The sequence below is a fragment of the Dama dama genome, chromosome 27 (genome assembly GCF_033118175.1).
Source record: "Dama dama isolate Ldn47 chromosome 27, ASM3311817v1, whole genome shotgun sequence".
Lineage (NCBI taxonomy): Eukaryota > Metazoa > Chordata > Mammalia > Artiodactyla > Cervidae > Dama > Dama dama.
The window spans coordinates 41527120-41541735 of NC_083707.1; the positions used below are offsets into that span (position 1 = coordinate 41527120).

At 47.6% G+C, this 14616-nt stretch overlaps 1 protein-coding gene across 4 annotated transcripts in view; it reads left to right on the plus strand.

The window, feature by feature from the left end:
• The window catches only part of PTPRM (protein tyrosine phosphatase receptor type M), a 649948-nt gene that overhangs the window by 609935 nt on the left and 25397 nt on the right, over positions 1-14616 (plus strand). For 2 of the 4 annotated variants that reach the window (XM_061131248.1, XM_061131249.1), the window contains 5 exons: positions 7321-7437; positions 8111-8161; positions 12710-12864; positions 13102-13237; positions 14379-14528. In XM_061131248.1, coding sequence (XP_060987231.1) covers positions 7321-7437; positions 8111-8161; positions 12710-12864; positions 13102-13237; positions 14379-14528 — 609 coding nt within the window. The remainder of the gene's footprint in view (positions 1-7320; positions 7438-8110; positions 8162-12709; positions 12865-13101; positions 13238-14378; positions 14529-14616) is intronic. The other 2 variants (XM_061131250.1, XM_061131251.1) reach the window with 1 other exon arrangement.

Sequence of the window (14616 nt, forward strand, 5' to 3'; positions counted from 1 at the left end):
CTGAATATTCAACATCCCTGGAAGGACTGATGGTGAAACTGAAGCTCCAATACTTTGGCCACCTAATGTGAGGAGCCAACTCATTGGCAAAGTCCTTGATGCTGGGAAAGACTGAAGGCAGGAGAAGGGGCCAACAGGGGATGAGATGTTTGGATGGCATCACTGACTCAGTGGACATGAGTTTGAGTAAACTCCAGGAGCTAGTGAAGGACAGGGAAGCCTGTCGTGCTGCGGTCCCTGGGGTCGCAAAGAGTTGGACACGACTTAGCAACTGAACAACAACGTATTTGCATCGGAGCTCACTTCAAATCCTCCGGAGAAGGAAATGGCAACCCACTCCAGTATTCTTGCCTGGAAAATCCCATGGACAAAGGAGCGTGGTAGGCTACAGTCCATGGGGTCACAAAGAGTCTAACACAACTGAGCAACTTCACTTCACTTCACTTAAAGTAATCCCAAGATAAATTACTTTGAAAAGTAGGTAATTATTAAAAATAACAACTACTACTGGATTTTTTTTTTAAATAAAGGCATGCGCATATTTTTTGCTTAATTGAAATTTCAAAATGTGCTGTCTCAGGACCCAATGACTAGACATGAGCTGTTTTCATATGATAAACCCTCTTTCTTTAAGGAAAACTCGGGACAGCATGGTGTTTGGCTAACAGGTCAAAGGAAGACCGTGCTATGAAATTATTCCAGTGAAAAAGCCTCAGACACTAGAGCCCAATGTCTGTTGGACATGACACCTTTTACTGGGATCCAGGCTTCACTCTGAGTTACCTGCCTTGAAATAAATAGGTGGTCTCTGTTCCTTCCATCAGGACCCATCCCATATAAGGTGGCCCCTGATGATATTTTTGATGGAAACAATTCTTGCTGACAAATAGCCATGGACACTTCAGCTAATAGTGTGCAGCTAATAGTGTGCAGCTGAAGGGGAGAACAGGGGCCAGGGTTCAAGTTCAACCTTAAATGGAAGCCCACAGCCTCATAGAAACTGGTAATTTTAGACTGGTAAGCTTATTTATATATATATAAAAATATATATATATATATTTTTTTTTTAAATAAGCTTACCAAAAAAAAATATATATATATATTCCTTGAGTTCCAGGAATCCTCACCCGGTTTACAGGGACGTGGTAAGCTCCAAGAGTCCTCCCCTGCCACTGTCAGCCCCATGGACTGGCCTGAATTCAATTTGTGATGTGCTTCATGGCGTCTGTCCTTGAAACGTCTGGTGCAATCTGGGGGTGTTGACAAGAGGTCACATGCCCTCCGGGAAAAGGTCAGACCTAATTCCAGGCCATTTCCCATTGTTCATCTAGCACGCTTGTCAAGAGACAACATGCCCATCTTCCACGCTTGGAAACAGCGACGACAAACCACTGAAGAAATGAAAATGACATGGTTTTTAAGGGCAGCAACTAGCTGCTTACCGTGTTGACTGCACACAGCGGGTGCTTCATGAGTCAGGCATGAGCCAGGCTGACGCTGTTTGTTTACACAGACTTGATTCATTAAGTCAGAGCCCAGCAGCTTTCCCCGGATCTCTGCCCTGGAGCGCCCTGCGTTAGGCTGCTGTAATTGCCCCTGTTGGAGCCTCTGGGAGGCCTCCGGTCCCAGCACCTGTGCAAAGGACTCAGAAGCCACACTTCCCTCCTGCAGGGCTCCCCCCCATACACCTGCCAGAACCTGTCATTATCTAAGGCTTCCTGGCCGCCCCTGTGCATCCCCCACAGCCCGCGTGTTGTGGGAAGGGACCCTCGTCAGTTTCCTTGGCACCTGCCGACAGCCGCACACCTGGCATGTAAATTGCGTCGGATGTGTTGTGGTTGTTTTCCCTCTTTAATGAACCCACTGGAGGGACCCTGAGCCCTTTATCCAACGCCTGGTTCCCAGGAACTCCCACCGACTCCGCTGTGTTGTTGTACTAATTCATCTGCCAAAAGTCTGGGAACCCAGTCTGGGGCTCTCCCAAAGGAGGTTCTTTTTTGCACTGGTAATTTAAGCTAATGATTTCTAAACATATTTAGTCAGTTTGATGAAGACTTCATTAGGATGTAACTGTTTATTAAAAATCCAAATGAGATCTCGGAGTCATGTAGGAAGATGATTGTTGAGCTTCCCTGAATATTTCTGATAACAGGTGGTAAACAGTCTTGGAGCCATGAGAAGCAGGAACTAGAAATGTTCACCCTCATCAATATATAAGGGATGCCAGGGAACTGATGGATGCTTTAAAGATTATCATCTTCCCAAAGAGATTGACTTGTAATTCCTTTCACGTTTGTCACTAAAAGAGTGACAAAAGAAAAAGTTAAAGATGAACACTGGATGTCAGAAAAAGCTCTAATTCACATACAAGATGGCCTTCCCTGGTGGCTCAGATGGTAAAGAATCTGCCTACCAATGCAGAAGACCCAGGTTTGATCCCTGGGTTGGGAAGATCCCCTGGAGAAGGGAATGGCTACCCACTCCAGTATTCTTGCCTGGAGAATCCCATAGAGACAGAGGAGCCTGCCAGACTATAGTCCATGGAGTCACAAAGGTCGGACATGCCTGAACGACTAACACTTTGACTTCTTCACCTACAAGGAAGATGTATTAAGGTTCCAAGTGCACCTGGAGCCTTAATACAAAGAACATTTGCTTTTCTACAAGAGCCACCAGATCCAGGATCAATGGAAGAAGTAAGAGAGAGGAAAGATTTTCCCCTTAATAACATGTGGAAATAGTTTAATAGTAAAAAAAAAAAAAAAAATAGGTAATATATAGCAATACAAAATAATAATTTTTTTACAGAATCTCTTAAGCTGTTCCAAGACATCCAATTCACATGTGAAAGGGAAGAGACGGATTATTTTTGTAGGCATTACTGAAATTTTTCTGTCTTGAACTCTCATGATTGCCTTTTATCGATCTTTTTTTTAATGAATTGGGTATTTAAGATTGACATTTTGTGACCTGAGTAAAGATAGCCTTAACCTTTGATGATCTTATACTAATTCAGTAAGTATTCCTCTGTATTTTGATCCACCATCAACCATCATATTAATGTAACTGACTCAAGCCTTGCCTTCCTCTGTAACTTTAAGATGAAACTAGAAAAACAGAGAAAGTCTGTTACAACTGAAAAATGGAGGCACCAAGAGAGGGACACACACTAATCATTGTCCTCAGTGGTGGCAAGTCTCCGTCCTTTGGCAGGATGATTTAAATTTCAGGAATAGCTAAAAGTCATGGCCAATCTGTTGAACAAGGTGAGGAACAAGCAGCCTGGGTATATATGTTTCTTCAAAGTGCTTATGGTTTGTCATCTAGTTAGGCAGGAAAGAAAAGGAACAGGACATTTTACCAAGGAGGTCTGCAAGATGATGCTTAGAATTCCACAGGAGGCATCGGGCCACGTGTTTCTTTACAGCAGATGAAAAGAAATATTACGGATATGGATGTGACCTTATGCATATTCTAAGTATTGTATATCCATTAATTAAGAGATGTTAATGGAAGATGGCAACCCACTCCAGTGTTCTTGCCTGGAGAATCCCAGGGACGGGGGAGCCTGGTGGGCTGCCGTCTATGGGGTCGCACAGAGTTGGACACGACTGAAGTGACTTAGCAGCAGTAGCAGCAGCAGTGGAAGACCAGATAGAAAATCAGAAGCCCTGAAGAAGGAGGTTGAAGCAGGAGCCTAAAGAGGGACTTGCTGGTGCCATGAAGTGATTCCCCCAAATTCACACCATCCAGACCTCCAGCGGTTAGAGCAGGCTTCAAATGTGCTGCCCAAAGGAGAAGGCAGGGCCGAACGTGGCAGGTGTCGGAGGGAGGAGCTGGGACCTAGGACAGGCCAGGTACTGCTTTATATAGACTGTCTCACTTACTCTTCACAGTCTCCCTAAGAGCAATGCTATAGTCCCATTTTGTGCATGAGAAAACTGAGGCTCAGGGGTTCACATCATCAGCTGCAGCACCACCACAAGTCGGCAAGTAAAAGGCCAGTACACCTCCATCTGACTTCATCACACAGGGGCCAAAGAAATCTGGGTATTTAACTGAGTGAATGTTCTCATTGCTGTGAGATCTCTGTTGAAGACAAAAAATCCTGCACACTATAGACCTGTTTCTTTTGGAAGCTTCGCTGGCAGGCGGCTCTTAACCAGGGCTCTTCAGTCACTGTGCTTCCCTGCAACGTCCCAACTCTTGTCAACAGCGTCCCCAGCAAAGCCACGCTCAGCCGGCCCCTGACACAGCTGTTGATAGAACGTGGTCACTCTCTCTCTGGATGTCTTTTTAGAAAGAGTCTGCTGAAAACCCCTTGATGGATCAAAACTTGTACCAGCGCCTTTGTCTTTTTGCTGCCTGCCGCCTCCTCGATGGTTGTGTCTGTTTGATGGGGCAGTGGTGGCCACAATGAAGGGCTGACTTCATCCTCCATGATCACAGGCTTCTTAGCAAAATGAGTCCTTGGCCCGGCACAGAGCACAGAAACAGACCTTCACGGTCTGCCCCAGCCTCCATCCTGCCGCCCAAAGAGCTGGTGATACGGGAGCATCCACAAAACGGAGCCACTTGTGATCAGGGACACGAATGGAGGATGCTGCCATTGGATGTGTCTCTTCTTCCTGCCCCTTCCCCTCCTATCCCCTCCCACCCCAAGAGGCCAGGCAGCTAAAGTCATTTCAGGGCTGCCTATTCAGTATCTGTCCCTGAAGCCGGGCCTGGAGAGACTGAAGACAGCATAATTGACCGTGAGCTTCTCCTCCAAAGAGCCCTGCTCTTGAGACCTGTCTGCAGCCTCTCCCAGCCACCATCCACTCGTCACTGGAGCAAGTGCCTCTCAGTCCTTGAGCCAGCCTCTCATTTCCTCCTTTCAGGACAGGAGCCAGGGCGAGAAGGAAGCGGGGGTGGGGGCAATTCGGCCAGCCCTGGCCCCTGCTGGCTCTCCCCTCGAGCTGGCCACTGGTGAGGCCACGGTCGTGAGAACCCAGGGTCTCAAAGCAGAGTCCAGGCAGGAAGAGCTGGGTCTGACAGTCGTGATACTCTGGAAGAGGAGTGTTTGAAAACTGTGGCTCCTCTCGGCTCTACTGGGTGTGAAGCTCTCCCCACCCCCACGTCACAGGACCCTTTGCTAATTCCTGCGTGCATGCAAGCGTGCTCAGTCATGCCCAGCTCTTTGCAACCCCGCCAGGCTCCTCTGTCCATGGTATTCCCCAGGCAAGAATACTGGACTGGGTTGCCATGCCCTCTTCCAAAGACACCCTGAAGGTCACAGTAATGTGTGGCCAGCCTGGGAGCTACAGCCCGAGTGTCCGGGGTTCTCTGACTTTATTGTACATGGGATCATTTGGGCTGCTGGCTAAAAATGACCCTTTGTGCAGGCAGTTAGAAATCCAGGAGTTATTCTGCTTCCTGTACTGTTTCACGTTTGTGAATTTTAAAGCCAGCAACCATGCCCTGTTGTAGGCAGGAGCCCATCATGCACCCCCGCCACCCTCCACGATGACAAGCAGGCAGCAGCCTCGGCCACGGGGTGCCCAAGTGATGGCCGGATGGAAGCGGCCCTGAGATGCCGGGTAACTGGACGAGTGTGATCAGGGCCTGGCATTCTGGACTGAAGACTGTCTGGTGCCTTAGGTGGTGAGGAAGCCGTGTGGGGAGCACAGCGCGGCAGCATGGTCAGTGGAGAAGAGCGTCTGGTTCTGCCGCGCCTGGGTTCCAACAGATACCCACTAACCACTGGTCTAAACATCCATGTCCACAAAACGTAGAGGCCAGGAGGCAACTCAAGCCCGGACTCCACATGGAAAGTCTGCATCCAGAAGGAAACATACTTTCCTCTTGATACAAGTCCAAGCAGTTAAAAAGATACTAAAGTGAACCCAATTTAGAAAGATTTTGAGTAGGCTGGAAACAGATGTGGCAAGCCATTTCAGGATATTTTGGGAGATGAGATGGGAGGGCGGGATGCAGAATGGCTCGGCCACCACTTCTGGGCCCGCCCAGACAGGTGCCTCTGCTTGGAGAAGGCTGCCCACAAGCACCTCTTTGGAAGGAGGCTTCCTTTCTCCTAATGACCACTCCTCTGAGCCCCAGGGGCAGAAATAAGCAATAGAAGGCCCTCTGCTTGCCTGCAAGTAATAAGCAGGCCATCACCCAGTGTCATAGCAACAGAACTGGCACGTCTTATCAGACCGTCAACAGAGAGCTCACATCCATGGAGGAAAGATTTTGAAGGGGTGTGGCATTTGAGATACTCTTCAAAGAACAGATGAAATGTTCAGCTGGACAAATTGTGTGTCTGGGAGGGGCCTGAGTAGGAGTCTGGACCATGAGGTCTGCTGGGGGATCGGACAGACCACTTGTCTCTGAACATAAAATACATGTGGCTTGAAAGAAGGGTAATGAAAATATAAGGATGAAGATGCTAGTCTAGTTGCAGCCAAGTACAAAAAAGACCTCTACGTGTGAGGCCAAAGTTAATTTCTCTTTAATTTCACGGGCAGTCATTGGAAACAGAGGTTTACTGAGCAGAGCAAGTCAGTACCAGGGGGACCACACTTGGAAGGGTTTTTGCAGCTGCTTGAAGAGGGGATATCCACACAGGAAGTTAGCAGGGCCTTAACAAAGATGGTGGCGGAGGGAATAAAAAGCTGGAAAACATATTTGAAAGCTGTTTCAACAGCTTGCTCGACTTGGCACTTGGTTGGGTTTGGGAGGAGGATCTCCAGGCTTTGTGCTTGGGTGACTGAAGAAATCATTAACACAGGGAGTTCACCAGGTTTTGTACACTGAATTTACTTAGACAAAAAATGAATCTGTAATTGTAACTTGAGAAAAACACATAGCTATTGCCTTCAGGAAAAAAAAAAAAATCTCTAATCTTGACTTTTGGCTCCAATTTCCGGCTTGGTCCTCCTCCAAAATGTTCCATCAATTTCTGAAACTAGAAGAAATTTCAAGTTCAGAGGAGCTAAAATATTGCAAGCCACCTTTTGTAGTTTATTTTTCCAGGCCACTCCTGAGTAGAAATAGACAGGAAATGAATGGTTACTGTAACTGGGATATTTGTAGTATAAATACATTCTGTTAACTTTAGACCATATTCCTAGGTTTTATTCCTCCCATGACTCAAATTGTGGTTTATTCTGGGGAGAGAAAAAAATATACAGGTGATCTAAAAGAACAAAGTTAAGCTATATTTCTGATTTTGTGCACAAATTGTATCCTATAAATTATACTGTGACCCAGCATTTAGAGAACTCCAAAAAAAAAAAAAAACCCACTTTAGCCTCATTTCCTTTGTGTTTTCTAAAGGTCAAATGCTGCAAATACTGGCCAGATGACACGGAGATCTATAAAGACATTAAAGTTACCCTAATAGAAACAGAGCTACTGGCAGAATATGTGATAAGAACATTTGCTGTTGAAAAGGTAAGCTTTCACACTATTTTTGAAAAGCTACAGTCAGACATTAGTGATACCAGCCTCATTAACTTATCCAGGATAATTCATCCGTGGTCTCACCTGAACGCAGGTAGGCTGTAGCCAGCGATGACTCAAGACTGCATCCTACCCTCTGGTCCTGCAGCACCTCACTTCCATCTTTGAAGCAAATCATTCCCATTTCATAGGAATACGTATTTTGCCACTAAACCAAAAGATACACCTAGCTGTCCACTTCCTTTTTCTTTTCAACCTGGTTGGTATTGTTCAGCCCGTCTCCCTGTCATTGTTCGGAGGCAGTCGATAAATGTCCTTCATGCTGTATGTCCATGTGGGTTCCCCAGTGCTGAGTTAGCATCAGCGTGGAGACACAGGTTCTAACTCCTCCTGGATACCCTTCATGTCCTCGAGGCTTTCTCAGCCTGTGGTTTCATGCAGATGATGGACTTTCCAGGTGGAAGTGTCTACCTGGAAACATACATAAGTAGACACAGGACGCTTCTGCATGAACCAGCTTGTCCATTCACTCCCTCCCATGCTGGTTTCAGCCCTTGGTCCCTGCGGGCTCGGCGTCCCAAATGCTCATCCCACGCGCATGGATGGGGCTGCTGCTCTGGGCATAACAGGGAATCTCCTTACCCCCCTCTTTCTGCCGACATAGGGAGGGCCCGGAGGAGAAGCACACTGCAGTCCGTCCCGAGAAGTGTCACAGGTAGGCTGCGGGGGGCGGGGAGTGGAGGTGATGTGCCCGGCGAGTTCCCTGCCTTGCTGTCCTCCAAGAAGGGGACCCCTGGTGTTGTCTCTGGGGCCCCCAGGCTTCTGTCCAGAGCTGGTTCTCTGCTGCTGAACCCTACACTGGACCTAGCAAAGCTGGCACAAGTTGCCCAGTGGTGGGCACCCTTAGAGACCCCAGGATTGTAAGTGAACCTCTGGGCAGTTGGTTCCAGCCCTTATTCCCCCTGCATCTCAACGCAGTCTCCAGACTAACGAGACCAGTTGTGGGAAATGAAGAAATGGCAGCGTTTGCCTCCTGGCTCGTTTACCCCGATGTTTTGAACACCTCTCTTGGCTTTCAAATCCCTATTTGTCATAGAATCACAAGGCTGAAGAGACTTTCGTTTATTTTAATCTGTTTCTCATACTATTTAGCATTTTTTTCCCTTAGCCTGTCTTTTTTAATAAGCAGACAGGAGGCTTGAAGACTTCAAAGAATGTGGAGTTCTGGTTGACTCAATTCTTTAAGTTCTGAACCTCACACTTTGATGTCAGTTTTTTTTTTTTTTTTCTTTTTAAGCAGAATCAGGAGGGAAAAAAAGAAAAGCATATGGAGGATTTTTGTATGGCTCTTGGCAAGAGCACTCATGAATAACTGCATTAAAACAGATAGTGATAAAAGACCCTGAATATTTTTTTTCTTTAAAAAAAAATCATCCGAAAGCCATCACTTAAACATGGAGTTCTTTGAACAATAGTCAGCTCTTTAATAAGCTGAAAATGCATCTCACTGGCTAAAGGAAGGATTTGTTTGTTTCTTTGCTCTTTTTTTAACCTCTTAGTGTTCTCTATCCCCAGCTGCACAGAAATGTTTCTGAAACACCCAGTTGTTTTAGTCCTAAGACAGCCAGCAAAGAGCTGGTGGAAGGGAAGGAAGGATGAGGAGCTTGTTAAGGCATTTGGGGAAATCAGAATGACATGTTAGTGATTTTCTAACCAGGCAATTGGAATCTTTAAGGAAAACAAATCGTTAGTACTTCTGCGGAGCACTTCTTGTAGGTTTTAAACTTCCTCATTAGAAAGGAAACTTTAAAAAAAGAGAGAGAGAGAGAAACAGCCAAGTGAAGTGTGTGCTTTGAGAGTCCTGCAGTTCTGATTCTATTTTGAGACGATTTACATCAAGGGACCTAAAGGTGAAAAATAGGTTTGGGCTTCATTCTGCAAACAAGCAGGAAGGTTTGCAATTTGAAACTGATCAATGCCTGTTTTGCATGGGGTGGTCCTCTCTCCTTTCCCATGAGGCTGATGACCTGGAGCTGAACAGATGTTAAATGACAAAGTGCCCATCCTGGCTGGAGGAAGACAGCTGAAAAGCTTCTGTGGATCTAAGCTGTCAGGGGAATCTATCCCCACTGATGCTGGCAGCAAGAAAGCTGGCTATAAACACCAAACTCCCTCTGCAAGGAGGTGCCTGGGGCTCGGAAAAGCAGGAATATGGCCTGGAACCTGTCAGAAAGAACATGCACCTAGGGATTCATCCATCCCACACTTACTTATCAAGCACCCTCTCTAAATTAGGCTCTACTAGGTGTCTTCCTTCCCATTATAGTACAAGGAGAATGAAGTAAATATCACACCTTCTGTTATTATTGTTCAGTCACTAAGTCGTGTCCAACTCTTTGTGACCCCATGGACTGCATCAGACTTTCCTATCCAGACTTTCCTATCCCTCACTATCTTCCGGAGCTTGCTCACACTCATGTCCATTGAGTCAGTGATGCCATCCCACCATCTCTTCCTCTGTTTCCCTCTTCTCTTGCCCGCAATCCTTCCCAGCATCAGGGTCTTTTCCAATGAGTTGGCTCTTCACCTAAGTTGGCCAAAGTATCAGAGCTTCAGCTTCAGTATCAGCCCTTCCAATGAATATTCAGGGTTGATTTCCTTTAGGATTGATTGGTTTGACCTCCTTGCTTCCCAAGGGACTCTCAAGAGTTTTCTCCAGCACCACAGTTCGAAAGCATCAACTCTTTGGCACTCAGCCTTCTTTGTGGTCCAACTCTCACATCCGTACATGACTACTGGAAAGACCATAGCTTTGGCTATACAGACACCTTTATATAGCATTAATATTTATTACAATTTATATATATAATGGTGATACTGATTTATATCACATTCAGTCTTGTTGAGCAAACTCCGGGAGACACTGGAGGACAGAGGAGCCTGGCACATGCTACAGTCCATGGGGTCGCAAAGAGTCAGACACGACTTAGTAACTGAACAACAACAAAATCTTGTTCATGAAAAACAAACAAAAATATACTTGATATCAACTTGCAACGTGTTGGGACTGTGATCACCAATCACATCTATGATCTATCCCCCCAAATATATTACAAAACAGCAAAAGAGGGAACTGCCGCATCCGTGAACAAGAGTGAGAGGTGACTCAGAAGCCACTCCATTGCTCGTCTCATCAGTAGTGAGCACATTAGAGAGCAAGGTTTATTTTGGGAAGAGGTTTGCTGCATCCCGGACACTAACATTTACCCTGCTGAGAGACTGAGTCTTGCATCAGTTAGATGCCCCTTCCCCACCGCATGATGGATGGAGTTCAGAATCTGGGGATGCTAGATCTGAAACGTAGCAAAGCTAGAAAAAGAAGTGCTCAAAAAAATTAAAATTAACAGTGTATCGTGGACATAAGTGCTCTCTTGTCCTCTTTGGAATGAAGAAATATTTATTATAGGCTTTCCTGTTTCCTGGGACCACCCCTGCCCCATCGTCCTATGTAAAGCCAGGGGAGCACTCAGAGGTGACACAAGCTCACCATTTGTCTTCTGCTGGAGGCTTTGGCCAACTGTTATCATGGTTTCAGCAAGAGGAAATGTGGGCTCCTAACCACCTAGGAATCTTGCTCTGGGTCACAGAGCGTATTTAGCAGATGACAGTGTTGATTTTCCTTTGTGAACCCCTGACGGCTTAATTCCTTAATGCTTAAACCAACTAAAGAACAGCATGATTTTCTAAGAGAAATGAAGCTTCCGCACTTTTGTGTTATTAAACCAAGATAAATGAACACCCTGATAGCAAACAACTCTTATCTTTAGAACCTATAGTTGTTTTCCTCTTCTAGTGTTTCAAAGCACATAAATTTCTTTCTGGCTAAGTTTCCACAAACAGTGACTGATGGTGAACATAGGGTTCCTGGACAGTTTGTGTTGAGATAGTAAAACCACACCCATGGCCTAACACAGAGATGGTGTCCAGGAAACAGTGCTGGAAAGAGAGAAGGGGGAAAGTCAAGTTTTATCTCAGGTTACCTCCAGCCTTGATTCTGGAGGTAATTGTTTTCAAAACAGACTTGTTTTAAAACACAGTCTTCATGCATAGATTCATAGTTAGGAAGAAAAAAATGAATAAAAATCAATTTAACGTACTTAGTTGCTCGGTCACATCCAGCTCTTTGCAACCCCATGGACTATATAGCCCACCAGGCTTTTCTGTCCATGGGAGTCTCCAGGCAAGAATACTGGAGTGGGTTACAATTTCCTTCTCCAGGAGATCTTCCTGAACCCAGAGATGGAACCCATGTCTCCTGCATTGGCAGCTCAGATTCCCTGAGCCATCAGGGAAGCCCATAAATCAACTTAGTTATTCTCAAAACAAAAGTAAATTTAAAAAAAAAAAGTGCTTGAAGTCTGTTTCCTTCCACCTCCCCTTCAGTTGTATGGCGGACCACCCTCCCTCTTCAGTTTATTGATCTAACAGAATTCCAGCAAAAATACCTCTTGGTTTCCATGGTTCGTGTTTGCTGACATGCCTGCTTCTTGAAAGCCAACCACTGAAGACAGGGTGCACCATCTCCACATCTCTGCCACTCCAAACCCTGGAGTCAGACCTGAAGAGCTACGTGTGCATCTGAGTGTTGGTGACCAGATGCATGGATTCAGTGTTTACCCCAATTAGAAAGAGAAACCTAACAAACTTGAGTTCCAATGAAAAGTGGTCCTCTGGCCAGCCTGGATGGAAGCGGTCCTTCTTCCAGGAGCCTTCCTGTGCACATCGGCGTGTGCGCAGCCCAAGTGCCTGGTGTAGATGGCACCAGGACGTGGACGAGCTGAACAGGGGTCTGCGTCTCGGCGGCTTGTCTCGAGACATAAACACCCCTTAGACCCCTCCCGCACCCAATCTGTGTCTCGGGACTCGCACCTCACACCGTAGGATGAGTGACACACAGATTGTTAACAGAGCCTACAGCTTAGAGAGGAGGCTCGAGGAGTCAGCGCCCACCACTATCCACTCACTGCCGTTGCACCTGTAAACTCACGTGTCCCCCAAGCATCACCTCCCCTTCCACCCCTACAAACATCTTCCTCCCTGAAATGAGCTTTCAGAGTCTGTGTTATCTCAAAGAATGATTTTCTTCCCAGCAATCAGAGTTTCCCAGCCCCAGGCTCCCTGACCCTGAGGGTCCTTGGCACCCTCCTACCCCCTCATCATCTATTTCCCTGTGTTCTCTCCCGTGCTGACTGGCCCCTGGCAGCGAGGCGTCCACGAAATCCGAGAGATCAGACAGTTCCACTTCACGGGCTGGCCGGACCACGGGGTCCCCTACCACGCCACTGGGCTGCTGGGCTTCGTCCGGCAGGTGAAATCCAAGAGCCCGCCCAACGCAGGCCCGCTGGTGGTGCACTGCAGGTGAGTGGGGGCCGAATGGGGGCAGCGGGTGCAAGTCCCCTTGGGGTGATGGAAACATTTGAAAACTCGACAGAGGCGATGGTCGCACAGCGTTGCGAGGGTGCCAGGCACCACTGAGTTGTACACCTTCTGGTGGTCGTTCCACGTTCTGTGAATTTCGCCCCAGCAAGGATCTAAGAGGAAGCAGCAGCGGGGGTCCCTCCTGCCCCCCCTGACTGAGCCCCGCTCTCCGTGCAGTGCTGGTGCGGGCAGGACTGGCTGTTTCATCGTCATTGACATCATGCTGGACATGGCCGAGCGGGAAGGGGTGGTGGACATCTACAATTGCGTGCGGGAGCTGCGGTCTCGGAGGGTGAACATGGTGCAGACCGAGGTACTGAACCCCCGTCACCCCCACCCCGCCAGCCTTGGGCTCCGTCCCCGCTGCCCACGTCCCAGGGCCAAGTCGGGGGTGGGGAGGGAGAGAAGCCGCGGTTCTATCTTCAGAAACCCCCAGCAGAAAAGGCGAGGCATGTGGCCATCCTTTCTTCCCACCCTCCCTCCTTCCTTCCTTTTCTTTCTCCTCTCATAAACACATGAAAAAGGCCAGGAGTCTGCCAGGTAACAGAATCTGCTCCCCAAGCCCAACTTTCTCCTTGCTTCTGCATCCAGGGTCCCAGTTGAGGCTCCACTTTGAAGCCTTCAGGATTTCAATACCGTTTCTTTTTATTGTGTCTTTTAAACTAGCTGGTAACCAGAGCGAGACCACCCCTGAGAATAGGCAGGCATTTGCAGAGTGATTTTTAAGGGTAATCTCTGTGCATTTCCTTCTCTTCTGACTGTCCTTAAAAAAAATTCTGTCCAGTGAGTGACCTGTCATCGTGGGAATTTGCCCACTTTCTGCAAGCACTCTGGAACTTCTCTAAGTTAGAATTCAAGGTGTGCCAGAAACTTAAGTGTTTGAGAATAAGTATCCATCCTGCTCCTAGGAAGTTAATGTTTTTACTCATGTGCGTGCATGTTAAGTCACATCAGTCGTGTCCAACTCTGTGCAACTCCATGAACTGTAGCCCACCAGGCTCCTCTGTCCATGGGATTCTCCAGGCAAGAATACTGGAGTGGGTTACCATGCTCTCCTCCAGGGGACCTCCCTGACCCAGGGATCGAACCCATATCTCTTAAGTCTCCTGCACTGGCAGGTGGTTTCTTTACCACTAGCACCACCTGGGAAGGCCCAGTGTCTGAGTGGTTTCCATCAGTGTGTTGACGCCTTCTGCACCGAGCCCCTGTTTACCTCTCCTCCTGCTGTCCTCCGCACATGGCCAGTCACTAATGCCCTGCACTCCCTTTGGAGGGGGACAGGATTACTGGCCCTGGGACAGCCCTCTCCGAGCGGCCAAGTCCCCTCCCCGGCCTTCTCTCTGGAAGGAACGCGTGCTCTATGACGGGTAGACCATCATTCTCTGGTCCACGAGGGGCTGCCTCCCCTCCTCCTCTGGTTCCTGGGAGTTACCTTGGTTTCTCTGCTTCCCCAGGAGCAGTATGTGTTCATCCATGATGCCATTCTGGAAGCCTGTCTCTGTGGGGACACCTCGGTACCCGCTTCCCAGGTCAGGTCTCTCTACTATGACATGAACAAGCTGGATCCGCAGACCAATTCGAGCCAGATCAAGGAGGAATTCCGGGTAGGTCGTGCTAAAGGGACAGTCGGCTATGAGCTTGCTCCTAAGAAGTTGTTCAGAGTTGGGTCCGGAACCCTTGAGCTCATGACAG